General features: G+C 35.8%; 2 protein-coding genes across 5 annotated transcripts; both read right to left on the reverse strand.

The window, feature by feature from the left end:
* Positions 1 to 259: 259 nt before the first annotated feature.
* LOC111467302 (ras-related protein RABE1c-like) lies at positions 260 to 4,802 on the reverse strand. The gene is made up of 9 exons (XM_023112188.1): positions 4,666 to 4,802; positions 4,453 to 4,562; positions 3,620 to 3,692; positions 3,199 to 3,299; positions 2,498 to 2,563; positions 1,501 to 1,598; positions 1,230 to 1,292; positions 1,041 to 1,133; positions 260 to 927 (listed from the first exon to the last, which is right to left on the reverse strand). The coding sequence occupies exons 2-9, from the start codon at positions 4,523 to 4,525 to the stop codon at positions 844 to 846; spliced, it is 651 nt and encodes a 216-aa protein (XP_022967956.1). The 5' UTR covers positions 4,526 to 4,562; positions 4,666 to 4,802; the 3' UTR covers positions 260 to 843.
* An 834-nt stretch (positions 4,803 to 5,636) lies between these two features.
* Positions 5,637 to 26,588, reverse strand: LOC111467051. 4 transcript variants are annotated; one of them, XM_023111923.1, is made up of 19 exons: positions 26,111 to 26,588; positions 21,470 to 21,549; positions 19,932 to 19,982; positions 19,128 to 19,646; positions 18,751 to 19,008; positions 17,732 to 17,797; positions 16,899 to 17,078; positions 15,474 to 15,525; positions 15,081 to 15,365; positions 12,904 to 13,014; positions 12,069 to 12,257; positions 10,492 to 10,767; positions 8,794 to 9,417; positions 8,505 to 8,655; positions 8,153 to 8,426; positions 8,004 to 8,064; positions 7,843 to 7,911; positions 6,316 to 6,926; positions 5,637 to 6,130 (listed from the first exon to the last, which is right to left on the reverse strand). In XM_023111923.1, the coding sequence occupies exons 1-18, from the start codon at positions 26,330 to 26,332 to the stop codon at positions 6,840 to 6,842; spliced, it is 3,555 nt and encodes a 1,184-aa protein (XP_022967691.1). In that variant the 5' UTR covers positions 26,333 to 26,588; the 3' UTR covers positions 5,637 to 6,130; positions 6,316 to 6,839. The 4 variants fall into 4 exon arrangements, with proteins under 4 accessions (XP_022967691.1, XP_022967777.1, XP_022967637.1 ...); XM_023112009.1 differs by adding an exon at positions 22,301 to 22,729 and having other exon boundaries at positions 8,153 to 8,655; positions 26,111 to 26,190; XM_023111869.1 differs by having other exon boundaries at positions 8,153 to 8,655; positions 26,111 to 26,587.
* Between the last annotated feature and the right edge of the window lie 805 nt (positions 26,589 to 27,393).

The following is a 27,393-nucleotide window of genomic DNA, read 5'->3' on the forward strand; positions in this document are numbered from 1 at the left end:
AGACATGATGGTTTTGAATGTTTGGTATTAACTAAAATACAAGAAAGAACAATAAAAAGATGGTGATAGATAGAACGACGCCTGTGAATACAATGAAGATCGTAGTTATTAAAAATAGAAACAAGAAAGAAACTAGAAAAACCTGATGTAAGAAAAACGAACAATACTTCAAGAAGTAATTTCAAGAATGAAAAACTAAACAAAGAAAAAAGCATTGGCGTCAGCTTTCCGATTAGCTTTCTATTGCGATACCGAACACAAACAAAATTAATCTTTCATTTACTTTGCCCATCTCATAATGTAACAACAAAATGACTCTAATGCTAAACATCACCAAGCACGCCCTGAAAGTAGAATGGTCCAAGAAAAGCCATAGCCAGCTAAATTACTTGCAGAGCTTCACCATGGCTGCAAGAGTTAACATTCAATCATTCCAATTAGAGTTGGGTGTTAAGGTCTTATAATCCCAATTACAAAGCAACCGACGCAGAGAGTCAGAGACCATTCTTTCTTGCTCCTCATGGAAGAACATGCTTTAATAATCCTGATAATCTATCTACATCAACACATGTGAGAAAATAATTGAAGAGTCCTAAATCCCAACCTCAAATATATAAAAGCAAGAAAAGGGAAAATCAGACTGTCTTTTGCCAAAATAGAGGAACAAAACAGAAACATTCAACACAAACTGATGATGATTCACAGAAGCCACGACCGGGATAGAGGAACAAGCCCACCACAATCTCATCAGGCTTTGATTTCGTTCCCAGAAGGCACACCACCGCGACCAAGAAGAGCGTTTTCTTTTCGCTCTTTCAATTGATTTGATCTTATTGTACCATTTTACGTGCCGCAGCAAGATGACTTTTGGGCCGCTTGACCACCCCCGTCTGCTGCGTCTGGCTTGTTTATTTTGATTGTTTGAGGCTGAATTACAAACGGATCTCATTCACATTAAGGTTTTACTTGGTGACAACAATTTCTTCATACAATCCTTCAGAAAATTCAAAGCAATCCAGGATTGGAAACAAAGTACATACCTCTGCCTTCGAATCAGTGTCTGCAAGCCTTTGCTTAATGTCCCTAGCAATTGAAAAGAAAACCTCCTCGACATTCAGGTTTGTCTTTGCACTCTGCAGAATATGTTAAATGCAAGAACAAAGAAGCACAAATAAATATTTACTACAAACATTCTAACTTTACGTGGTCTTTAAGCATTTCTAACTTACCGTTTCAAAGAATTTGATTCCATATTCATCAGCAAGAGCTTGACCTTTAGAAGTAGGCACAGCCTGTGACAAGATTAAAAAAGAAAGATACAGAGTAAACAAAGGAAACATCAATTGCGAGATATTGAAACTAACTCCTACTTTGTTACATTAGAAAGCCAAGTATGAACTTTAAAATGGAGTTGCATTTTGAGTTCTTGGACCTGTAATTCTTTGGTGCCAGCAATAAGAAAGACAGGTTGGGAGCAATCTAGCAATACAAAATGCTTACCCTTTTACTTTCATCCATATCAGCTTTGTTTCCTACCAGTATCTTGTTCACATTATCCGATGCATGCTGTTCAATATTGCGAATCCAATTCCTAATGTCTGAATAAGAAAAGAATAAACTTCATAACAGAAAGAAATAAGAAAATTGTAGAAGCGCTTAGAAACCGAAGTTAGGGGGAGCCATTCGAACCCAAAAATCCAAAAATACCCCCAAGATATCCCACCAACATGAGTTGGGGGGTGAGCTTGACTCATACTTTTTAGTTTAAACATTTTTTAAGAAAAATATAACACTTTTAATAAAAGTGATTTTAATTAGAATACTTATATGTTTAGTTACATTTTCCTAAGAGTACATAAAATCAAAAGTGTGTTTGGTCACTGCATCCAAAAGGTGATTGTACGAATACTAAATAGCTAAAAGTAATTTGAAAAATTGATCCTTAGTCAATTACTATAACCTTTTTGGAACGTTAAGGTAATTCTTTTTAAATGTTTTAAAGCAATCAGATTTTTTAAAAATGATTTTATTTGTTACCAAACTATACAAATTAAGAAAAATGCTTTTAGTTATCCAAAATCACTTAAGTAGCTAAGCCAAACATTCTTACTTGGTTTGAGGTGTAACAATATGTTTCAATCAGTTCAGTTTGATACATAAACAAGGTCAGTTGATGGTCAGTTGTGGTTGGTTCAGCCCAATTTTAATCCATTTGGTGATGGGTCATTTTTTAAAACTATAGGTTAATTTGACATCAGGGCAAAAAAACCCAACCCACTTATACCCCTAACTAAAGCTCTACAAGAGTAGAACTTACCCACCTTGATGCAAATTTATAGTTACATAAACTAATTTCACATGTTAGAAAAATCTTGAATGAAATGGTAGACAGAATGAATCATGAGCCCATCAATGTCAAAGATTTTATATTATATATAAAAGATAAGCGTAGCAATCGCAAATCAATGCATCCAAAAGAGGCAATAAAATAACTCACTGTTAAAAGATGACTCGTCAGTGACATCGTAGACCAGCAAAATTCCCATGGCTCCTCGATAGTAAGCTACAGTGTGAAAAAGAAAATTACACCAACATTCAAACTAAAATCATCATATTACAGACACAATAAAGTTTTCACTTCACTATCACTGGAATAAGAATGGGTTTTAGGGAATTGACGAAGGGAGTTACTTCATTACCACTTCTCTTTCCATGCCACATGACAAGAATTAGAGGCAATTTCATCAAATAAACTTATTCCATATCTCTACCGTTTCCTAAACATAAAAATAAAAATAAAAGAACTAGAAGCACTTGGTCTCAAATCAGACATTGATACTTCTGGACTAATTCTTTTCATTCCTAAATCAAAAGAATTGAAATGTTTGATGTCAAATTAAATAATAAAATTAGCTCATAAATTTAAATGACTCGAACTGTTTTTTGAAATCTCAAGCCTTCACTTTCAAGCTTTATTCCAAAACATTTTCCAATGGGCTAAAACAGACAAGGTTGAATGGTCACAGAATTTTGGAGGGCCAACCCAGATACATTAAAGATCAGCATTATCCCTGATTTCCTATCTACATTCAAATAGTACAAAAATTTGATCATACAGATGAATGCCCCACTTTCCTAGAGGAAGCATCTATCCTAAATAATATCTGGGAGAAATAATATTAGATATCAGATACATGCCTGTTGTGATAGTCCGGAAACGCTCCTGACCAGCTGTATCCCAGATTTGCAATTTGATTCTCTTCCCATCAAGCTCAATGGTTCTTATCTTAAAATCAATACTGCCATGAGATGCATATTAACTGATATTAAAGAGATGCTTCCAAGCTACTCGTACTTAGAAAACATATAGAATTTTTTATGCAGATCAATTAATATCATACACAAGATTACCAGTACATAAAAAATGTAAAACCAGCTATTTGATAAAATGATTGTTTCAAACCACTTTAGTACCTACTACCTCATTTCAGTTAATAGTCCCAACTACGAGTCTATGATCATTACGAAGCCTTTGGATCTTTTTTTTTTTTTTTTTTTGAATTGAAACAGTACTAAAACATGTCAACAGGCAAGCTTCAAGGGTACACAGGCTACAAACCCAATTGTGGTGATAAAACTGGTTGTAAAAGAACCATCAGAAAAACGCAGAAGCAGACAACTCTTTCCCACACCTGAAAAACAATTGAAGCCGAAAAAGCTTACGTGAACACTAATGGTATGCGAAATTGATAGGCTCACAAGTCTATCACAAAATTTTCATGAGATTCCCATAAATAAACTTACTATTCTTTAATGAAAAATGAACTTTCCTTTTGCTAGAGGCCAACTAGCTCTAACATTTAAAGCACTTAAATTAGTCAGTGGCAGAGAGGCCAAACGTTACACCTACAATGCATCATACTAAGCAACATGCAGAACCACAAACAAAAACATCAGTCAATTAACAGGAAATTTCACCTCGATTCCAACAGACATTTAAGCATAAATTAATATTCTCGAACAGAAAAAGGTCACGTTCTCCATGTTGGGCGTCAAAAGATCACGGCCACTTTTACCAGGTATACGTCGTTGTTGCACACAGAACTACGGCGTATTCCACCAGAGAATGCAATGTAAACAATAATATGTCGAGAATGCCATACTTAACCCAAAGAGGTTCCCAAATAGAGGGAGAGATCAACAAGAATCAACCATTTCAAATCAAAAGGCCCAAACACAAAACGAAAACATGCAACGAATTCACTCCCACCAAAACGAGAAAACCCAAAATCACATTGATGAAAACAAATCCCACACCACACTATACATGACCCATTCATCAGATCTCTAAGAGCACCTCCCATTTCCATCATTTGCTTCGTACCCAAACATAAAAAAAAGCAAACACAATAACTTAAAACTCGCAACAAAACCAAGGATTTGGGAACATACCGCTATCACCAATAAGCAAAAGCTTAATGAGGTAATCGTAATCAGCACGAGCCCTTGCCGGTGGTGCAGCCATCGGTTTCCAGTATCTTTCAACGAAATTTTATTCCCTCCTGCGACCCAGAAAAAGGGGGCGGACACAAACAACGACTCAATGAAATCGAACCGATACCTCCGTCAAAAGATCAAACACAAAGAGAGAAGAGGAGATATTACCTTAACGAAGCTTAGCAAGTCGTCGGCGACATAGAGCGTGGGGGGAGAGAGAGAGAAATGAAAACAGATACTCTGATTTCGCGCGGAGATTGGCCGATTGGGACCGAACGACTGCGCCGAGACGCGTGTATACGAAAAGCGCTTTTTCCTTCTAGGAAATGTGCTCAGTGTTTCCAATCCTACACTCGGCTACACTCGATCCTACTTTTTTTTTTTTTTCTAATTTATTTATTTCCATTTACATTAATTAAGTGCCAAAAAAAACTGAAAAATGAGCACTTCCATCTCTTAAAATTAAACAACAAAATTTACCCATAGGTTCATAAAATCTTCGCAATTTGTATCTTTTTATCACTCCAAAATGATAATAATAATGATAATAATAATGATAATAATATAAATTCAGGTAATGAATTTTTTTTCTTTAAGGTTTAAAATAGTTTTTTAAAATTTTGTATTTCTTTTGCATGTCCTAATTTTTCAATAATTTGACTTTAATTTTTTATTTGTTTAAAATATAAGTAATAGAATTCCGAGAAAAACATGCCCCAACACCTCAATTAAAATTTTTTAAAATAAATTATATTTGTCAAAAACTTGAAGTAATATTTTGGGTATGTTTAAATGGCTAGTGAAAAAGTTATTCAAAAAATACATTTTCTTTAAAGAAAATAACCGTTTAGATTAACATAATGTTTGGTTACATTTTCTCATAAGTTTAATCGACTATTAAATACAATGATCTAATGATTTCAATTTTATGTTTAAAATGTTATGATCGATCAACCATGCCAATGGCTTATATCTAAACCTTACTTGTAAGAAGCCCTGTTTGAAGGCGAAGACTTCATTTTAGAGAGAAAAATACCTTTAAAAGAAAGAAACTTGTAAAAAAAAAGAGCCAGTTTTCATTTATCTTTCATGAAGAAAGCATCTGAATTGTTCACCAAATTCAAGAAACAAAAAACATGGTACTCGAACGGAGCAATTTTAACTAATATGATTGATATGATACCGCCCAAATTTACAATTTTCAGAAGCAAAACACTACAGTTTAAGGTATCAATACAGAAAAAACAGAGCAAAATGGACACTTCAGACTGCCAAATGCTCTGTGGCCGTGGGGAAAATGAGCACAAGAAGATAAAATAATAATGATTACACAATGAACGCTTCCAGAAAAAACCCATACAAGGCAGGCAGGCAGTTAAATGTCCTAAAAATATCGGACACCTGCAGTGCTCTGAAAAATGAGATGCATTATTTTGACGAAATTTTTCTCCATCAGTTAAGCTGACTTTACAGACTTGCACAAGCAAAGAAGATAAAAAAACATGGTTAAAAGACTGCCTTCAGGAATGACAAAAACAGAAGGCTTGGAGGTAATGTGGTTTCTGTACAAATGAAATGAATCTTCTTAAGTTTCACTTGCAAGTCGCCCGAAATTATGATAAACAACATACAGCTGTTTCCACAACAAAGAAGACGTGTCAGTGCAACTATTGAAAATAAGTTATAGCCTTATAGGTTTCTCAAAGAATATTCCAAGTTGCATCACAAAAAGAACAGAGTATTCATCTGGGAAATGGAAAGAAAATAAGTCGAGCATGGAGATTATATTTAAAGTTTGAGAAGATAATAGGGAAGTACCTGATGACAGTATCAAAAAATTTCCATTTCCAATGATTTGTGGCAAAACAGGCAGACAAATCAATCGATGGAGGTAATCCAATAGGCTTTCCCGAATGCCTTAGTCACTATCTCCTTGACGTATGTTGAAAAGAAAAGGTTAATAGACATAGCCGAGGAGGGATCTCTACAATAGCTAATCAGCAGGGCCAGTCATCAAATCAGCTCACTATCTTCGTGCGTGCTTAGCAAAGAACCAACTGTACAGTGGCAGGATATAACTAAGAATAAACAAGATCATCCCGTTGTATCACTATTTCCTTTCTCAATGGATAGTCATTCTCCTAGCTTGATCTAAATTAAGTTTCCATATGAGTAGACGAGCTCTGTCATGTACACTTAGTCGGGCGCATTTCTTCATATGCTCCAAAGATGGAAAATAAAGTGAGTGAACGAACACCATGTGTATCAAAACTTTTTCTGCACACAGCCGAATGTGATGCATTCATGTCAAAAACAGAATGCTTCCAGAAAATCAGAGTACATCACAACTCGATGCCCATATCGTTTGCCAGTTTAAGTATACCACGCATCTGAAGGTATGGATTTTCCAACAGCTTCTCATTATTGCTCTGCATGGTGCGAGCAGAAAGCAAGCAAGCATGTTAGCACTTTCAGCTCAATTATCAAACGAAGAGAACATTTTGGTTAGATTAATTCTAGCAATACCGCGAGAGACTTGAAGGTCTGTTTTTGATATGCGTGAATTGGGATATAAAACCAAAGAGTAAGACAAACATGTAAAGTATATGGGAATAAATTTTATAACATGAGATGTAGATTTCCATTAATTTATTTTCTAAAATCAAGCTATATTTGTTATAAACTAATTAATAATAGAGTTGAATTAAATTCATAAAAAAATTATTACATACAAATTTAAGTTCTTCTTTCCCTTCCCCTTTTCTTATGAGCTCTTTCTAATTCAATACAAGTATTGCTTATCCTTAAAAATAAAGACTGCACATGGAAAAGAGACAAGAAGCGAGCAGTCAAATCATAGAATCTGCTTTTACAAAGGCCCCACAGCCTCCAGGTGACGTCCAGTGCGAGGAAAGCTGACTTAAAATGTCTATGAACCCTAACTTTTCAAAATACAACAATTATTTGAATGTTTTTGCTTTCCATTAAAAAAGGGCTAACTAAAGGGCATTTCTAGTGTAAAACCCCGACTTCTTTCTTTTCTTTTTCCCCTCACTCATTTGGTAAATCAAACTAAACTTTGTTTATTCCTTTTGGGCTCCCTCTTGCGCTTTGTTTTTTTGTCGAGGTCCTTGTTTTTGGACTTTTTGTAAGCCTTTCATTCTTTTCCAATGAAAGTTAAGTTTTTTACCCAAAAGGAAACAAAAAAATTAAAATGAACTTTGTTGGTGCACGGTAACACTAGTAGAGATAATGTGAATGCCTAACACAAATAAATTTAAAAAGTTCTGCAGATACATTAATCAAATCAGAATATGTACTTGACAACAAATGTGATAACATCACCTGCTGAGCTTTAATTACAAGATTCTGAAGCATGTATTGGTACTTTTCAGGTTTCTCTGTCATCATACGCTGAAAACCAAAAAATTTTATTCATTACAAAAGGAAAAATAAAATTGAAATTTCATAAAAATATATTTCATGGTGGAAAGGAATTTTCTTGCCTTCAAAAGAAACGCTGAAGAGTAATAGGCCACCCTTGAATCTGTATCATCTAGAAGCTCTCTGTAAAATCCCAACAAAGCAACACTTTAACGTATCCACACATAGAAGGAAAATTCAGGAAAGGAGAAAGGGAACTATGGGTAACCACCTGAAAAATTGTTCCCCATCCACTTCTTGGAAAGCCAATGAATCAGAACTGCACTTAGCAATTAGGAGTAAGAGCAGTGCTGCCCGTATGTCAGAGGCGGCACCTGGGTGGTTCCCTCTTGCTTGGCTTCCAACAGCAACACCCAAAGCAATGTTGTCTGTTGCTGCCCCAGCAAGTTGAATCAATGGCCAGTAGAACAGAGCAGCAGGAACATGTGAAATCAACTGCATGGGGACAATAGTCTGTCCTTGAAGCAGTAATGCTGCCATGGAGGCTGTATCATGACCAAGAGGATTGTTATAAGTTTTACTATATATACTTTTCTCCTCCTTTAGCTCTCCAAAGTAATTACCATCCAGTTTAGCTTCAAATTCAATAGCCCCTATCGTTTTACTTGCACCTGAGTAGTCTAAAACTCTGCCGTGGGGCATATCATCTCCAATTGGTAGTTCAGAAGCTCGTGGTACTCTCAGGCATAATTGAGAGAAAAGTATGTCACACATCTGTTCAGGAAAACACAGAGCATATGTAGATGATATTTAAGTACGTCTAAAATATAATGTAACCCATTAGCTTTTGGGTTCATTGGTGATTTAACAAATAGGTAGAACAAAGAGCATATGTAGATGACACTAAAGTACCTTTAAAATATTGATGCGATCTGTTTCGTTGATCTGAAAGACCAAGAAAAGAGAACTGCACATAATGTCTATCACTGCATTAGCTATCTCCAGACGGCTATCTTTGGATGCCTGGTCAAGATCACTGCTGCCAGAATTTCGCATTTCATTCTCATTCAACAAAAATTTGCATCGCATAAGAAGTCTTTCTACTACAAATAAAAAGCCCCATCTAATGTTGTTGTGTTTCGACTTTAAAAGTCCACACATTAGCCAGATGGAAAGGGGTACGTCTGAAGCAGCTGAATAATCATTTACACCAGCGTATGCAATTCTCTGCTGTAATCTTTTCACATTTGTCCACATACTCTCATCCCTTTCACCAGTTATTTCTTCAAATAGAAGATCCCCCAGCCAAACATAACCATTTTGACGATAAGCAATTCTCTCTGAATGAAGAAGCGAATGCAGAGTGGCCCATGATAGTTTGGATTTCATGCTAACACCATTTCTTAACCCAGAACCTTGAATACTTTCAAAAAGTTTGAGAGATTTGGTTATCTGTATCATATAAGAGAACTCATTGTCCAAATGCGTAAATGATTTGATTATTGTATTAAAATTTTCCATTACGTTCTCCAAGAGCTGCAAAAGAAGATGAACAATCAAATGTTGGTATCAAGTTCTAGATAAAATTAAGAGAAAAATACATTTGATCTCAGCCTTACAAGAATAGTTTGTACACCTTAAAGCCGAAATTTGCAATAAGGCTTCCAGTTAACAACAATAAGACAGAGTGATCTCATAGGTACTGGATAGTATAATTTGTTTTTTAGTAAAAGAGTAAGGGGTGAAGATCACCCTACAAGACTTCGAGTCAATTTGGGAGAGCTGAGAACTCTCCCAAGAGGCTACTCCTTCCGAAACAACCAATACCTTCCCTTTGTCCCCTCTGACATTACAAGGAACACGCACCACTAACTCTCAGTACCTTGCTTTCCATTTTACCGATACTAGAGTACATATTCACGGTAGGAGGCCTAACATAATAAAAAAAATGCTTAAGTAGGTTTCTAGCTTAATCGTCCATGTTGCATATGAGATATGCCCTTCTAAATGGTTACTACTAAACAAGATTAATAAATATTTTCTTTGGTTTTTTATTCCTTATTGTCCCCATCATAATTGTTCATAATTTTTAACAAAATTAATTTAAGATAAGGATGGGACATTTCCAAAATGTCCCTCCCTCATCCTTTCTCAAATTTTTGAGATCTAGACACTTTACACTACAAGATATCAAACTAACAGGTCACCATCTTCCAACTCTTCCCCCTTTTCCCATATTGGACTTACCTTCTTCCTCAACTAAGAAAGTGCACAAGGTTCCTTGCTTTCAGAGAGTTAAGGAAAGAGAAATAAGAGAGGGAGCTGATGTCAATAAATGGGTGATGGAGATTGTCAGATGGAGAAAGAAGTAAAAAGAAGTGGATGAAAGGGTTAGAATAAATATTTAATATAATATTTTCATCTAGTAAAAATTATTTAAAAGAATTGTGGGTAGAAAGAGATACTTGAGGGGCATTAGAAGTTCCCAAGGATAAGCATGCCAAGCAGCCACTATGATTCCAGAAAATTTTACTACTCATCTCAATAGAAACTGTTTTTTAGACCAAGCAAGTTGACACCCTACATTGGCAAATTTAGATGAGCCCATACCATATTGAGTCGTTCACTATTAGGATATCTACACAATGCTGATGAGATAGACGTTTTCAAGATCTCCCCAACACCTTCCACTCCCAGCTTAACTGAGATGTAAAAAGCCTCAGGTGCATTGGCGAGAGTGAATAGGGCTGCAAGGGGTTGTATCTCATCATCACCAAATTCCATAATTCCTGTTGCTATGCAAGATTCATTTATTTGATGCAAAACATAATCAAAAAGCACCAGAAAGAGATTTCTCCGTTCTTCTCTTGAGTTTGCTAGAGAATACTGCATTAGAAAAGTACTAAAAATATTAGAAAAGTTAGATATAGTTTTAAATCATTTTTCTATCAGTTATCATCAATTCTCCTCGGACAAAGAAAGGAATGAACGTCACTTTTAATCTTGAGAAAATTCTAAATAAACTAGACCGCCAACATGTAAGCCAAAAAATTCAACTTACCACAAAGTTACAACTAGAAAATTAAGGATTTGACATGGAGAATATCACTTAGGTATTGGTAATTACACTTTGGTCCCGAACTTTGAGATTTGAGTCAAATTGGTCCCTAGATTCCGAAACTGAACAATCAAGTCCCCAATATTTGAAAAATGCTTGATTTTGGTACCTCAATTAACACCTCCGTTAACTCCATGTTGACATGCCAATGTTTAAAATTATATTAACTAAAATGAAATAATCATAATCATAATCATAACACTATTACTTAAAAAAAAAAAAAAAAATTGAAGACCCATCCCGCTTCCTTCCTCCCTGTCCCCTTCCAGTTACCCTCCCCCCGCTCAAAAGACCTACTAAACCCCATAGAAGACCCACAAAAATTTTCAGAAAAAAGGCCTCCACGGTTGATCGAATAAAACAAACCACTATAAATCCTAAAAAGTTGTAAGCAACAACCGAAAGGGAAAAAAAAGCTCAGAGATAAAGATCTCTCTCTCTCTCTCTCTCTACTTACATACAGATCTAAGAACGGCTTCATTTCAGACATATCGAGATTCCAATAAGGCAGTTATGGTGACGGCTGGAGAGGGAGGTGGCACCGATGACCATTTTGAAGAGAGAAATGGCACAATGGTAGCTGCCAGAGATGGGGAGAGAAAGAAGGGAGGAGATGTGGGAGAGTGGGTGGTTTTGAAGAAGAAGATAGGGAGGTGGTTTTTTTTTTTTTTTTTCTTCTTCTTATGACTGAATAAAATGAAGAATATAGTGAAGGTGGACTGTCAATGGTGGCTTGCCGGAGGAGGGGTGAAGGGGAAGGGGAAGGGTGGAGAGGAGAGATATTATAATTTTGAACATTGCTACATCAGCATGGAGTTAATGAAATTAACGAAGGATCAAAATCAAACATTTTTCAAATGTTGGGGACTTAATTGTTCAATTTTGAAAGGACTAATTTGACATAAATCTAAAACCTTACCTTCGGAACAAAAAGTGCAATTAACCCTAAATAATAAGATTCCCATGGACAAAAAATGGATGTAGTAATGAGATTTCTTGCAACTAACAATGGCTGAAATAGGTCGGTCTCCTTAACCCGTGCAGCTGAACTGTAAACAAATTAGCATACCTCAAGGAAAATAAACTTAGTTCCTCCAACCAGATCCACCTGGTCGACAAGAAATATGGGGCTTGAAGCATCCTCTGTGGGATCCTCCGGGACTTCATAAAACATATTTGTTAACAGGCAAATAAGCCTGCAATGAACTATTTCAGCCCAAGAATTTCTTCTGCTAGTCTGTAGGAATGCTTTAACAACCTGAAAGGAAATAAAGAATAAGAAAATAAAGCATCATACCCCATTATAAATAAAGTAGCTAATTGAAAAATAGCATAAGAAAATCCGTTGAACAATAGCTTTACTACAATGTATATTTCCCTATTGCCAACAGGCCAAATGGGCATAACTGATTTCAAGATCACAAGAAAGTAGAGGGAGGGCCCGAGGTCTTTGCCACAGGAAAAGGTATGATTTACACGAGAACTACATGGCTTACACATCTGCTAAGCCTTTTTCATAAGAACCAAATATATATACTTTTGAAAATATAGTTTCATCAAAATCAATATATTCTAAAGGAAAATTAATATCATTCTTCCCAACCCCCTGGAAAATAATAATAATAAAGAACTTGTGAAAACATAAAATTAATATTTTTTTTCCCTAAAGAAAGAGAGGCAAAACATTTCAGAGAATGAACGGGAGAGCTATATTATAATTCCTTGGGTCTTTTTGTGCATAAATCAAGAAGCTCAAAGGTTGAAATTCAGACTGCACAGTCGTTCTCCATTGTTAGAGCAAAGGAGTCCCCTTTAACAGACAAATAAGTGAGTCAGGAATTCAGATATAACCCCCCCTCGTGTTTATTGTTTACTATCTTTGAGGCAAGTTACAAACAACTCACCCTTATGTCAAGGCCCTTTAATCGGCTTCTCCTGAGTCTACCTCGATCACAAACAAAATAGAGTAAACAGCTCAAAGCAGACGTCCAGACAGATTCTTCCTTTTCTTCAATCTGCAACCACAAAATGGATGTTTTAGAAATTTACAAAATAATGGCCATCCATATGAGCTATTTTAGTTACACATCTTCCACCATAATTTTGTGCCATGCCCTTATTTGTGGTCTTCTTACAATCACAGTCCTTTCTAAGAAGTAACCTTCACACAAATTTCCCAAAGCATTCCCTTCCAATCAAGTCATGCGCTGAGTTGACGTTTAAGTACATTCCAGTTATTGATTTAATTACTTGTGACTAGTCATCATCTAAATTTGTAATCTCATTCAAGCTGTGCTCTAGCCCATTTGAGGAAACTAAAAATATGCATCTCCCATGCCAAGAGCGTAGTACAAAATCCAGGATCACTTGTATAATAAGAGAAGACGTGGGATTAACAATTCAAAAAAATGGAACTGTAGGTAATTGAGGTAGAATTAGGCATTTTGTTCCTTAAGAAGTTGTAGATATTGTGATCAAAATAATAATATCAGTCAATTGCACTAATATCTTGGTGCACCATAACGTTCAGCTAGATTCTCATTGCACTTATTGCACCTTAAAGGAGTTGTTTTGTCATAAGAGGGGATAACTCGGGGTGGTTTGCTACTAAATATACTCTTACGCAAGTACAAAGAGCTCTTGATCTGTCATTGCCAAAGCTCGGCGAGTGCTGACTACAACCGTAACTTCTCAAATAGGGGTAGTGGGCTGGAGAATACTGCTTTTCCTTTGCTGCTGAGTGTTGGCTTTTGTGACAGGGTCCTTTCAGTGAGCAGGGAGGGCTGGTGGGTAATCTAGCCCCATTGTTTAGTTCTTCGGAATGTTCTTTTCAGAAGAAGTCGATGAGAGAGTGGTTTGGCTAGATTTCTCACTAAAGAAAAGATGAAAGAATATAAGAGCAGGCAGAAAGAGAGCCTACAAAAAAGGAGGCAAATGTGGGAATGCATATAGAGCCATGGGAATGTCTCAACCCTTTCCGATGAGGGGGAGGGCCTACTAAGGGGAATAGGAAGAGAAAAAATATGAAGAAGAGTTTGAGGAATCTTTAGTGTACCGTCAACTACAAGGAGAAGAGAAAATATGGCTTCCCAATGGAAGTGTTGGTTGGCTAAGAGGACGGGGAAAAGGAGGTTAGTCAAGGAGTTGTTACTGTGGGAGCGTCGAGATATTTCCATTCTTTTGGAGACTAGACAAGATAAGTATTGCCACGCTTTTATTAGGAGTTTATGGGGCGACCAACGTGTGGAGTGGATGGGCTTGGAGTCAGTTAGGGTCATAATTGGAAGAGTCAAGCTTCCTAGAATCATGTCTTGGATAAGATTCAAAAGTCAGTTGTCTACCTGTAAAAGTTTATTTTTCTCTTAATGGAGAGGCCAGTCTTATTCAGTGAGTCTGGAGTGAAATTTCCAATTACTTCTGGTTGATTTTTAGAATTCAGATATCCGTGAATAAGATTATTGAGGGAGTGATGAAGATTTTGTTGTGGAAACGGGTTGATGAGGGCAAGGGTCGCACCTGGTCAAGCAAGAGGTGGTGTTGAAGACCATGAAACTAGAAGTAGTAATTAAGAGCATGAGATTATATAATGAGACTTTCCTGGCAAAATGGTGGTGGTGTTTCCTCATAAAGCCTGGCACACTGTAGAATAGGGTAATTGTGAGTAGGCATGACCCTCATCCTCTTAAGTGAGTTGCAAATTGTGGGTCTAGGGCCTTATCAAGAATCCCTCGAAGGTTATTTCCTTTGGATTTCCCATCTTTTTCTCAGTTTATTAAAGAGCTCCAACAACAAGAAGCAATAAGCATTTTCTCCCATAAAATGCCTACGCTCCTATCCTCCCCATTCCCATTGAAACTTCTGTTATTTCGTTCAAGCTAAATTTCCCAAAAGAGCGGATAGTATTGCATCTAACAAAGCACCTAGGCATTTTTCTTGGAAATCCTGAGCATTGCAAAATCCAGAAATAATCTTTACCAAACTGTTTCAAAGAAGCTGATGCTCAAAATCAATCTTTTGGACTGAGCTATCCTAGTTGAAGAAAAGTAAATTTTTTTGCAAAAGCGTGAAAGATCTTACATACCTGGACAAGAAGAAGCAGTGTCTCATACAAGATGTTCAGAATCCAACATTCGAATTTGTTAATAGATGAAGTTGAACTGATATTTCTAGGAGAATCAAGATTTGTCTTCCCCTGTGAATTAAATTGGGCTTCTTCTGCAAGATATGATTCCTGAGAATACTCTTCTTCAATTGTAGAGTTGTCATTGAGCATGATTGGTTCCAATAGGTGAGCATGAACACCAAGGTTCAAGATTAAATCAAATGCACGAACTTTGCATGTTGATCTTTGAGAACTAAGCATTTCCTTTGAGGAAAAAAATATAAAGATAATGTTAGAAAGACCTTAACTGGTGGAACGTAAGCTATTTGAATAACTTTAAAATGATAAATCAATCCAGAACTGATACATCACCTCAAGCATGAATAAAGTAAGAGGAGCAGCAATCCCAGAATCTAAAACGTACCTGTAAGAAAAATTATTGAATAACTTCATTCATGCTTGACAAGTATAAAACTAAAAATATACAAAAGGCAAATATATTAAAACATCAATGGGCTCAGTATAAATTATTTATGAAGCCTTGAACTTCAGAAATACAGACAAACTTGGATTTAGGTTATCATTACATTCCTCAAAGATAGATGATATCTGATCTATCAGATTGTTTATATCTTGAATAAGGTCATCTCAATATAAGAGAAAATGGTTCATGTTGCTATACCAAAGAAATTAGATCCAAATAAATGAAGAAAATAATTCATGAATAAAGACCGAAAATAGATTCAGATGTGCTTCAATATCTCAGCACACATTTTTTTCTAATAAAAAACCCAAAGATATATAAAGAACACAAAAAGTAGAAACAGCATAGAGGGAAAGGAAAAGAGGCAACCCCCTCCCAGTAAAACTAACAGAGAATAACCTTCTAGTCACTAAGAATCATTACAACTTAAAAATAAATATAAGAGAGAGAGAGAGAGAGAGAGAGAAGAAGAAGAAGAAAATCAAAATTTATGTTTTTTTAGAAGATAAACAGATTTAATTGATGAATGAAATAAATGGAGCTTAAAAGACTCCCAACACCTAGAGATGAATTACTAAAAAGCTCGTCAATTGGAAATCATAGAGGAAAGACTATAATCACTAAAAGGGTGTTTATGTTAACATATAAATATTAATATATTTTTAAATTTTAATAACATTATAAACATACCAAAGCCATAAAAAAATCTCATGCCCACTCTTTAACTCTCTCTCCTAATAAAAAAAATATATACATACTACACATATTGAATAAAAGCCATCAAATCAAGTTTTTTTTTACTCTGTACATGCCCACTTTTTAACTCACTCTCCTTATAAAATATCTCATGGAAAAATGTCTCATCTTTTAGAAGGCTAAAAAAATTTCATGATTCAAGGAACATTTTTGACCACCAACAATTAATACCTTGGTTCTAAAATTCCAAAACCCACGAAATAAACATGGATAATTTTTATCCATGGCAAAACGCGGACACCAACTCCAATGAAACAAACAGGGCTCTTCTCTCTTCCTCCTAACATAAGCAAACCATATTGAGTGTTTATCCTAATTGATAGAACATGACTATTAGGTACATCTGCAACACACAAGATGGTTTGGTACATAGTGCCAAAAACATTTTTTTTATGAACAACCACACTTTCATTGAGTAGAAATGAAAGAATATAAGGGCATACAGAAAAAAAGAGGTTACCAAAAAGAAAAGCTTCCAACCATGCAAGATGAAACAAATGGAGTAATGAATAGTATATGGAAGCTGCAATAAAGCATCTAAAAGGACAAAAACATACATGTCAATAATGAGCTTTACGAGAACACTCACGGCCACATCCATCGATGGCTTGCCACTATTTGTACTTAACCTAGATGTTACTGTAAGAGGATTAGCGATGGGTGAAGACATTTCAGAGCAAACTGCAGCAATAACCTCGCACACCTCGACAGGATTCAGTCTCAGAGGCTGCTGTTCACTGATGGCCATGAAGTGAATTTTGTGAGGTACATATGCAACCACAAGATAATACGAACAGTGATTAATAAAAATTTCTCTAGTTTTTTTCTTTTAAACTTCCCGGTTAGAGAGTTCAATAGCATGTGAGAGTAGGAGATTCAAACCTCTAACCGCTTAATCGAGGACATATGTCATAACTAGTCATGGCCATGTTAAAGAGCTCATATTAACAAATATCTTAAATCAATTTTACATGCCAGACCCTCATATTAATTCAACCTTGATAAAGAGAAAAAACAATAATTGCATAAAACGGTGACTAAGATATGATAACACCCAGCCTACCTCTTCAATAACATCATACAATCATGCATTAAAAGCCTAGAAGACAGATTCAACAGAAAGGGAAAACCTTAATGTAAACATTCAATGCATGTAAGTTTCAAATATTGCATGAAGACAAGACCACTAATTTCAAAAATTTTCATAACAGCAAGACCAACATTCATAAGCAAATACATTTAAGTAGTGATAAATTTCATGGTTTTAAATCGAAAGTACTCTCCAATTGGCACTCTGTGGCTTCACAAATTGGAATAAGCAAGTACTAGCTTAATGAATTTCTATATCTTTTGAACTTACAGAGTTTCATGTCAAATCTACCATTTGTACCTGTAGTAACGGTATTGGAAGAGTGGTCGAGCCTTTGGTCGAAATGTACTCCCAGGAAAATCTTCCCTACATGACATTATTAAGATCAACAAGAGGCAGATTTAAAAAAGTTAACCTTTCTTTTAGTATTTGGAGAAATAATTTGGTTGGTATTTATTATGGACATCTATAGTTAATAAAAATGACTTTTTTTTTTCAAGCTCCTAATAATGAATGCAGCCTAAGCCCTGCCATTTTTGTAAGAATAAGAAGATTTATGGCCCATCTATATACTTTTTGCTACCTCTTTGTTTTGTTAGGGGTGGGGTCTAATTTAAATTATTTTAGTTTGTATTCCTTCCAACAAATTCGCTATGTTAGATTGTATTCTATCCAACACCCCTCATATGGAGAAAGTAGAAATTAGAACCAACAGAATGGAAATCCTTCTGGTTGAAGTGCATTATATTTCCCACCTGACCATTTTATTACTAAGATACAATTCTTGCATCTCAATAGAGACCAAAGTTTGGTTTGTGAACATTTTTTTTATGAAAACACTTGTCCAGGGTTCTTCGTATTTACCAGTCTCCTATCACTAGGAGAAAAAGGTAACATGTTTTAATAATTTAGTTAATGATAACTTAGGTTCCTAAACTACAGCATATTATACAGATTAACCATATAACCATATTTTGTCCCCCATTGGTTCTTCATCCAACAATTTAAATAAATCCTTGGTATAACATTTAGTCACAACAACTAGGTCATTTCTACTACATACCACAATTTTTGTTGCCAAAGGACACAACAGCAAGGACCGAAATGCAAAAAAATAGTAGTTATAAGGGGAACAAAGATCAAAAAGGGGGAGAGAGACAAAGTTTAGACACCATTGGCACCCTCTAGTAGTAGTAGGGAGACCAAAAGTTCAGTTTAACCAATGTCTAGTGTATCTTTTAAGTAAACACTAGCAAGCATGAGGAAGCTAAGTAATAATAAATGAAAGCAAGAATAAACTTAAGACAAAAAACCTATACCAGATCTGATGCAAGCCTGGTTTTGTGCGCTTGGATGCAGTTATAGCCCTCAAGTGGAGACGGGCAGAGGAAGAATTGGCTATAGTTGCTACAGGCAAAGGCTGCGATAGTTGATCAAAATATGGCATATCAGCTATTCCAAAAGATTTCCAAGGTTGATCCTTCATTTTGGCTTCTGTATCTCCCACTAAAAGTGCTGCTGCACCTACTTCTAGAAGATTACGTGTTCTCAAGTCTTGAGTATTAGCAAAATTATCACTGTACCATAAAACAGATCCAGCATTTAATTTAACGGATGGAGAATAAGCAAACTAACTTATACTACAGCATACACAAAAGAAATAAAGAAAATGAAGGTTATTTAAAAATCTAATTACCTATCTCTTTGGAAAAGAGATGGCCGTTGATCCCCAAGCCATCGCCATTTCAAGACATCAAGTGAAATGTATTCAAGGTTGACCGTACCATCAACTTCTTCAATATTAGATAAATTTGATATAGATAAAACTGTAGGTTCTTTATGCTCTGAAGACTCTCCACTATTTGCAGCATTTAATTGTGAATTGAAGGATCTACTCAGCATGGATGACAGTGCAGGTAGCGACTGTCTTGACATAGAAGGTGCACCAGCAAAAGCAGCTGGTTGAAATGATCTCCTTGGTATATGTTGTCCCACCAAGGAGCGAACATATTTCAGTGATTTTATAAGTGCTCCAGACGCAATACTTGATACGGGCAAATGAGAAAAAGTAGAAGAGGCTGTAGGTGCAGTAGATGGTTGAGTCAAAGATTGAGACCATGGTGCTGACCTTCGGTTTGGACTAAAACTACACTCACGAATTGTGTTTAGGCAAAACCGGTCTATCTGCATTAGTGTTTCTTCAGAGGGTTTGTATCTGCAAAAACAAAGGATAACACAATTTTGTATCAAAGAACAGCAGAAATGCTCCTCCGATGAACGTGCAGTCGGGAAAGGCATTTGAGGATGAAGAAAAGCTCAGGAGCAGTAGCATCATTTAATGTGGAAAAAAAAAAAACAGGAAAAAAGAACTCTGCCGAATGGAGAATCTTGTTTCTTGTCAAAGAATTATGTATATATATGTAAGGTTCACGAGGACATTCAACCCAGTTCAACAAGTATTGAGGTATAACTGAAATATAAGATGATTTGATTAACATACCTAAGAAGGCAGCGCTTCAAAAGTGCCACAGACCTTGCAACTACAGCTGGGCTGGATGCACAAAAAGCCAAATGAGTTGTAAAACAGCAGCACTGGAAATGGAGAATATATATGCTCAAAGAAAAAGCTGGAGACAAGAAAAATCAAACATAATTGTGCATGCATAATAAAAATAACTTTTTCTGTCCATAAATTATTAGAGGGTATTCAAGCACATAGAATAATAATAGCCAATGGATTGGTGAATGAACAAAGAGAATTGAAAACCCAAATGGTTTTCAGGTTATGGTTCAATCCTTGTAGAAACCTAAATAACATGTCATATGTTACCAATTTCTGATGTCAAGATTATAGGGTCATGCAATTGTTTTGTGAGACTAGACAAATGAGCAAGACTAGCATTTAACACCTACAATTATTCAAAACAAGTATGAAGGATATTGATAGAGCTCTTTCTCAGAACGCAAGCATAAAACAGAAACAAATTTCAGTTCTCTAATTTCTAAGTATTTTCTAAAATAAAAAGCCAAGCTTTCACTGAAATAGATGGAAGTATATACAAAAATACACAAAACAACCTTCACACCCAATTACAGAAACGACCACCAATCCAAAAGAATAATGATAAACTGATAATTTAATTTTTTTGAAAGAAAAAAAAAATGTATTAACAAACGCCCACATAGTGGAATTAAACCTAATCATATCCCAAAGATCCCCCTCAAACGGCTCCACTCCATAAAAAATTCTACTATTTCTCTGAAGTCGAATGCCCCACAACAAAGCAAAAAAAAAAAAACGAAAAGGAAGATTCAAGAGCACCTTCTCAAACATCGAACAACAACCTCTGTTACCAGCAAGCACAAACTCAAAAGTCCTAAAGAACATGTTCCATAAAGAGGTGGCAAAACCACAATCTCAAAGTAAATGGTAAAGTTCCTCTTCCTGTCACCATAAAGGACACACTATTGAGACCACGAATGATTTGCCCAGTAGTTCAACTTAGCCAAATACAAATGATCTGCCTCAAGCGACCATTAAATTAAACCAGTTTCTCTAAGATCTCAGTATCAGCCAGCTGTAACGAGAGAGATACAGGGGCTCTAGGATTCACCTAGGTTGAGGCAATTCTTCGGGGTTCTTTTCCTTTAGCTAATCAAATTACTCTCCCTCCCTCATTTTGAGTAAGAACTCTTTGTGGTTCTAACATGTGGTCATACAAAAATGTTGAACGTACATGTATCCATGTATAATAATATTCGTTGTCCGTTGAACCCAATGACATCCCAAAGAAATAGTTGAAAGTTGGTTACTCTATGAACCAAAGTAATTAAAAAATTGTAATTGTCAAAACCTGGTTTTAGAAAAAATATCCTGATGTCTATGTACATCTGCTGATAACTTAACAGGATATGAAAATAGAATCATCTTCCTTGGCAAAATGTGAAAATAAAAGCAAACATTAGGGTTCACCATCTTAAGCGAAAAAGACAGTTCCTGAGTCTATTTAAACCAACATCATTAAAAAGTTTGGTTACCTTCGTTCCCTCTCTGCAATTGTGTGTTCCAAGATCACACAATATGCTAGGTCTGTTGTTGCAGGTGCGGCCAAATAGTCCTATCATATTGATAAAACTTTTGACGTTAGAGTTAAATTCTAATGCAATGATTACTTCGTAATAATTAATAAATATGCCCTTTTTATTAAACAAGAAACAACATTTCGTTGATATATGAAAAGATTCTGAAAGTTCAAGGAAACAACCTTCCAATAGGAGAAAAATATAGAACTAACAAATCAAATAATTACCCAACCAAAACGGCAAAAATGGGAGCCACCAGGAAAGACCAACACCTTTAAGAACGCAACAGAACAAAGAAACTAACCAACAAAAAAGAACCTGACCTAAGACCGAAAACAAAGAACCAAAGAAAATGAACAATATGATGAAACCAAAAGAAAATAACCATCAGTGACTACTCCCCAGCGGCCAGAGCAAGCAGACAAAAACAACAATCCAGCCATTCCAAAAGCATTCAGTAGACCCAAAAAGAAGAAGGGAGCTGCCTCATGACTGAAAACACTTTGAGCCAAAAGGACGCAAGCAGGAAAAGTCAACAAAAGAATTTCAGCCACAAAAGAACCAGCAGAACTCAACAAGCCTTCAAAGAAAGCCACAAACAGAGGAAGGATCCTAGGCCTTAATCCCATAAACCTCGAGGCCACAACCCTTTATGAAGGAAGAAAAAGAGACTATCTTCAAGCAAACTATTTGAAGGAACCCTTCAATAGACTCTTCAGATGAGATCTTAATATTGCCCCAAGACAATTAGAAAGTTGACTCCAAGTCAACGCTGTTCATACTCACCATAGAATTTGCGTCTATCTCTACTTCATGCTCCCAATAATCTTCCTTGTTAAGATTCCCATGCTTGCAAAAAAATATGCAATTTCATTAAATGAGACTGAGGGTAACATGCTACTCCAATCTCGCAGAAGATAGTAGACACTGAAGAGAGTTTTGAAGTTCAAGAGTCACCCAAAATTGAGCTGTACTTAAGAAAGCTGCCAGCTAAAGAATCAGACCCATTGCTTTGAAAGGGAGGATAAACACCACCTTCTCCATGTTGTGCATCTCTATTTGGGTTCAAACTAATATTGAACGTTGCAAGCAATCTTCTAAAGCATTGAATAAGGGATAAGTTAAACCTGTTATCCAAGATGTTTTTACTTTGTATGGATGAAGGCCTCTTATTTTTAAGAGCACTGAATCATCATAGTTTTGTGTAATCATCACCTAAGCAGATGTAAAAGTGAAATCCAACATTAGAAAACACAGGAGCATGGTCCCAAATATTTGGTGTACCAATTAAAAATGTTGAATTGTGTGTGTTTTTGCAAAGAAAAGGTAAGCCATGGAACTTGCTCAATAAAAGCATCACAAATAACTTGACTAAGATTCAATTAGATCCGAGACCAAACTTTCTTATATGGTATTTTTGACAAGGCAGACATAAGACTGGTGTTTTGTTTCTGTTTCTTTTTCTTTTTTCTTTTTTCTTTTTTTTCTTTTTTTTTTTTTGTTTTTTTTTTTTNCAAGAAATCAAGCTTTCATTTAGAGAAATGAAAAAATGTTCAAGATCATACAAAAAGAAAAGTCCAAAAAGAAAGAGAGACTCAGATCAACCATTAAATGGGAATCTGATCCAACAAAATCAACCTAAGATCTGAGTAACAAAAAGGCCTAGTAACCAAGGTCCACAAGGAGGCATTGAACCTCACCACTTTCCAAACCCATCAAATGACTACTCCACCTGTCTAAAAATCCGATTGTTCTCTCAAGCAAAACTCCCCGCAAAATAGCAAATAAGCTAGTTTGCCACAATAGATGTCTTTCCCAAAAAGGCAAGCCTAGGAGCACCTCCTCAATAATAGTGTAATCATCACTATTCCACACCAAACGTAAGTCAAAAGCACCGACCAACAAAACCTGAGAGACTGAACAAGTAACAACCCCACAACAAGTGATGCAAGCCCTCAGTTTGACACCAACAAAGAACAAACCACTGCAAGTACAACACAATGGAAGAGCGTCTCTCTACACGATCCTTCATGTTGGCTTTCCCATGTAAAATTTACCATACAAAAAAATTAAACTTTCTAGAGATTTTAACCTTCCAGATGGAGGAGACAGCAAAGGCAAATTGGGGAGGGGAATGGACGACCAACAGACGAAAGAAATCACTGGAAGAGCCCCCCCAGAAGAATCGAGATCCTAAAGCCTAGATTCCCTTCTCCCTTGAAACATGTGTTGATCCTAAAGAATAGAAAGAAGAACCACAATATCTAACGTCCCTCCACCAAAAGAATCACATGACAAACCTAACGACAAAAAGGCGGAAGGATCAAACCCCCAGTAACATAGAAGCCACAAAATGAAACTTCTCATTTGAAAGATGAGACAACGTGGGAAAACCAACGAAGAGGTTTATTACCCACCCACCAATTTTTCAAAAAATAAAAACTCAAGCTCTTCCCAATACAGAATTTAACATACGAGGAAAAAGATGGGAAGCCAAAGGTCATTGCTTTCCAGAGATTTTTATTAGGCACTTTGGCCCCACCATCTGCAACCCACTTGAAACGATGTGGAACATACCAACTCATAATGACTTTGTGCCATAAGATGAGTGTTAGTTGGGCAATACTTGAAGACAACCTTAAGGATTGCTATCTTTTCCGACGTAGGAGGCTTTGTATAACTGATTGACGAGGGACAAGTGAGTTGATAATGCCCCTAAAAAAACCTTGTTCCAGCTAGACCTAGCTTTCTCTTATCACAGTGATTAAATGGTGACAGAATTTTTATGATTGAGAAGACATCTTATGCACCCCTGTATCACATGTAAGTTTCCTCAATCTTTCTGTAAAAAGATGTTGGTTGCCTTCAATCACAACACTGTCTTCCCCAATGATCCATGCACTCTCCTTGAGATGCTTCCTTTAAGAAGAAAAGGAAGCACATTGGTTTTCATCATCAAATCCAATCGTTGGCTAATTTGGCTCAAGTGAAACCACTGTATTTTCAAGGACAAAGCTATGGACTTCTCTTCTCTTTTTTTTAATACTTTATACATACCTCTCTATCTTGGTGTATATTCTCCACATACTTTGCGATTATAGCCTTACCTCTCTTAGAGTTCAAGAGTCCTTGTTTTTTGTAACTCACGCGGCAATCTTTGCCCTTTTGTAATTTCATACCATCGATGAAATGAAGGCTCTATTTCTCATTAAAAAAGAAAAGGAAAAAAAAAAAAAAAAGAAAGACAGATACTGAGAAGACATTTTGGTGAGACAGGTTCATTGAGAATACTTCTAAGATAAACCTGTGTTTTCTGAGTTGGGATGAAATCACAGAATAACCAATAAGTTAATCATCATTTGACAGCCATCACCAATGGCTAAAGAAATTTTTGACTCCATACTCAACTTTTTCATTCAACTTCATCAAGTTGAGGATGCTGTGATTCATAGCACTTATTATACCAATAGAACTCTGAAATTAAGTTTGGTGCACCTATATATGTTGTTGGCTTGACGTCAATGTGCTCCCATGTAAGATCCATCAAAGCAATAATAGCAAAAGGAAGTCCGATGATCATATTCATCACGAACTTGGAATGTGCGCAACCCCCACAATTGTCTTCGTTAAAGTTCAGGTTCCTGCCTCATTTAATGATCTTCTTCTTCCTTTCTATCGGTTGCTGATAGCAGGACAATTCCATTGGCTCTCAGTATAATTTCAAATTTTAAAAGGTGTTTTTGAAGATCAGACTTGTGGTATGGAAGTCATGCCTCAACCAGTGGGATTTGCTGATAACTTGCAGCTAATAAGTATTCAAACAAGAACCATGATACGCAAATTTTTTCTTTGTCGAGTAGCCAGCTATGTACTACTAAACCATCGCTATATTCATTACAGTTCTATATTTTACGTGGACATTAAACAAAAAACACAACATTATGCAGATATACAAACGCATAAATTAAACAAATAAAATAGTAAATTAAAGAGGATGAAGATAATACCGATTCACTGAGAATTATCCCATGATGCAAATGTACCCCAATAGAAATCAGCATAAGTTTCATATAGTTCAATTGGACATGAGTATTTGAACGGTCTTCTTTAGTTGTGATTTATTTTTTAAAAAAAATAATTGATTGACGAGAACGCATTCACCTAAAAGAAGTAAATTGCTATAATTATACTTCCACTTGGACGCTGTAATTATTCTCATGTCACCGATAAGCTACAAAAAGCACAAACGACACTTCCAATGTCCAATTCCGAAACATTCGACATTAGAAAACGAAAGGAAATAAAAATATAAAAAAAAAGACAGATTGATATCGGCACAATTCAATCGCAAAAGCGAAAGAACCATTCATGGGCACAAGAAGCGAGACATGGTTATAAATCCCAGCCCACAACCAGGCAAAAAATTAAGCTCAGACCCGACGAAATTCCCTCAACCCACGCAGCTCAAGTCGAACGAACAAAAAGTTCCAATAAAATAACTAAATACCCTAATCAAAAAAGGCAGATTCTATAGTAATCCAAGCAGAATTGCAAGATCCAAACGAAACGAAAAGCAAAAATCCCGTAATCACTCACCCGGAGGGTCCTGGAAGCTTCGGCAACGAGGACGGAAGCAGAGGGACCTCCATGATGCGAATAAGCAGCGGAGGAAGAGAGGCAATCAGCAACGGCCCTTCTTAACGGTTCAGGAGGCTTCTTGAGCGATGAAGATCTCAAACGAGAGACTCCAGACAGGGGTCCCAAAAGTTGGAGCCGAGAACTCCCCGGGCTCCGAGAAGGACTGAAGGTAGAAGACATAAGACCACAAATTTCCACACACAAAAAAAAAAAAAAAAAAACGAAACAAGAAGAAGAAGAAGAAGAAGAAGAAGCTGAAGGAGTGAATTGAAGTTCTTGAGAGCTCGTGGTCGGAAGTGTTCTCTTCTACATTTGATACAGAATCAGAAGGACACTGCTTGAGGCCTCGCTGCCTGTGAGAAAGTTTCAGACGAGACGGAGAGAGTGGATGGAAGGGAGAAAGACGAAAATTAACATTTTCCAAAAAAGAAAATAAAAAATTGGGATTTGGAATATATTAAATAAATAAATAAATATTAAATCCCAAAGAATTTCGAATTAGAAAAAAAAAAAAAAATCTTAAAATTCGCGAGAGTGGAATTAGCTGTCCATATTGGCGAATTTTATGAGGCCTATTAGCTGGCAAGCATGAGCTTCCTTAAATTAAATTTTAAAGTAATAATTATATTTTATCGACTAAACTCGATTTTGCGGTAAGTAAATATAAATAAATAATTTTATTTTCTTAATATAGTGAAAACAAACCATGCACATAAATTATTTTTATTTTCTTAATGTAATTATTGTACCTTTTATAAGATAATTCTTTTTAATTTTGAAAATTGGAATCTAAAAACAAAACAAACAAAAAAAACATAATATTTACCCATCCTCCAATTATTAAAAAGAGCCCCAAATTTTGTCGAATTAATCTTCATCAAGCTCTTGTCCATTTGTTCTTAATCATGATTTTGTTTCCCCTGTGCTTCATTTTGTTCTTTAATTATTCAATTGAGGTAATTAATAAATATCTATAATAATTTATTTTCATTTTGTTTTATTCACCTGGGTGTTTATTTCTGGTTACCATCCAAGTTACTAACAAAAATATTTAGTATTATGTTTAAAAAAATATCTATAAAATCTATAAAGTAACGTTAATTTCTCTAATCATTATACTTTTATCGTTGATATCTCAAACCGTAAGAGGAAGATAATATATGAGATATAGATAGAGAATTTTCATTTGATTTTTTTTTCTTTTTAAGTTAAAAGATATTAATATTTTTTAAGCCCTTCTT

This window comes from Cucurbita maxima, unplaced genomic scaffold, assembly GCF_002738345.1.
Source record: "Cucurbita maxima cultivar Rimu unplaced genomic scaffold, Cmax_1.0 Cma_Scf00001, whole genome shotgun sequence".
Lineage (NCBI taxonomy): Eukaryota > Viridiplantae > Streptophyta > Magnoliopsida > Cucurbitales > Cucurbitaceae > Cucurbita > Cucurbita maxima.

Excerpts from the sequence above, each read along its gene's own strand:
- LOC111467051 (XM_023111869.1), bottom strand. The coding sequence starts at position 26,332 with ATGTCTTCTACCTTCAGTCCTTCTCGGAGCCCGGGGAGTTCTCGGCTC. Across the intron at positions 15,366-15,473 it reads TTACTTTATTCATGCTTGAG|GAAATGCTTAGTTCTCAAAG; the intron begins GTGATGTATCAG and ends TTTTCCTCAAAG. Across the intron at positions 8,065-8,152 it reads GATGGGGAACAATTTTTCAG|AGAGCTTCTAGATGATACAG; the intron begins GTGGTTACCCAT and ends GGGATTTTACAG.
- LOC111467302 (XM_023112188.1), bottom strand. The coding sequence starts at position 4,525 with ATGGCTGCACCACCGGCAAGGGCTCGTGCTGATTACGATTACCTCATT. Across the intron at positions 3,693-4,452 it reads TTTGCTTATTGGTGATAGCG|GTGTGGGAAAGAGTTGTCTG; the intron begins GTATGTTCCCAA and ends ATTGTTTTTCAG. Across the intron at positions 1,293-1,500 it reads ATATGGATGAAAGTAAAAGG|GCTGTGCCTACTTCTAAAGG; the intron begins GTAAGCATTTTG and ends ATCTTGTCACAG.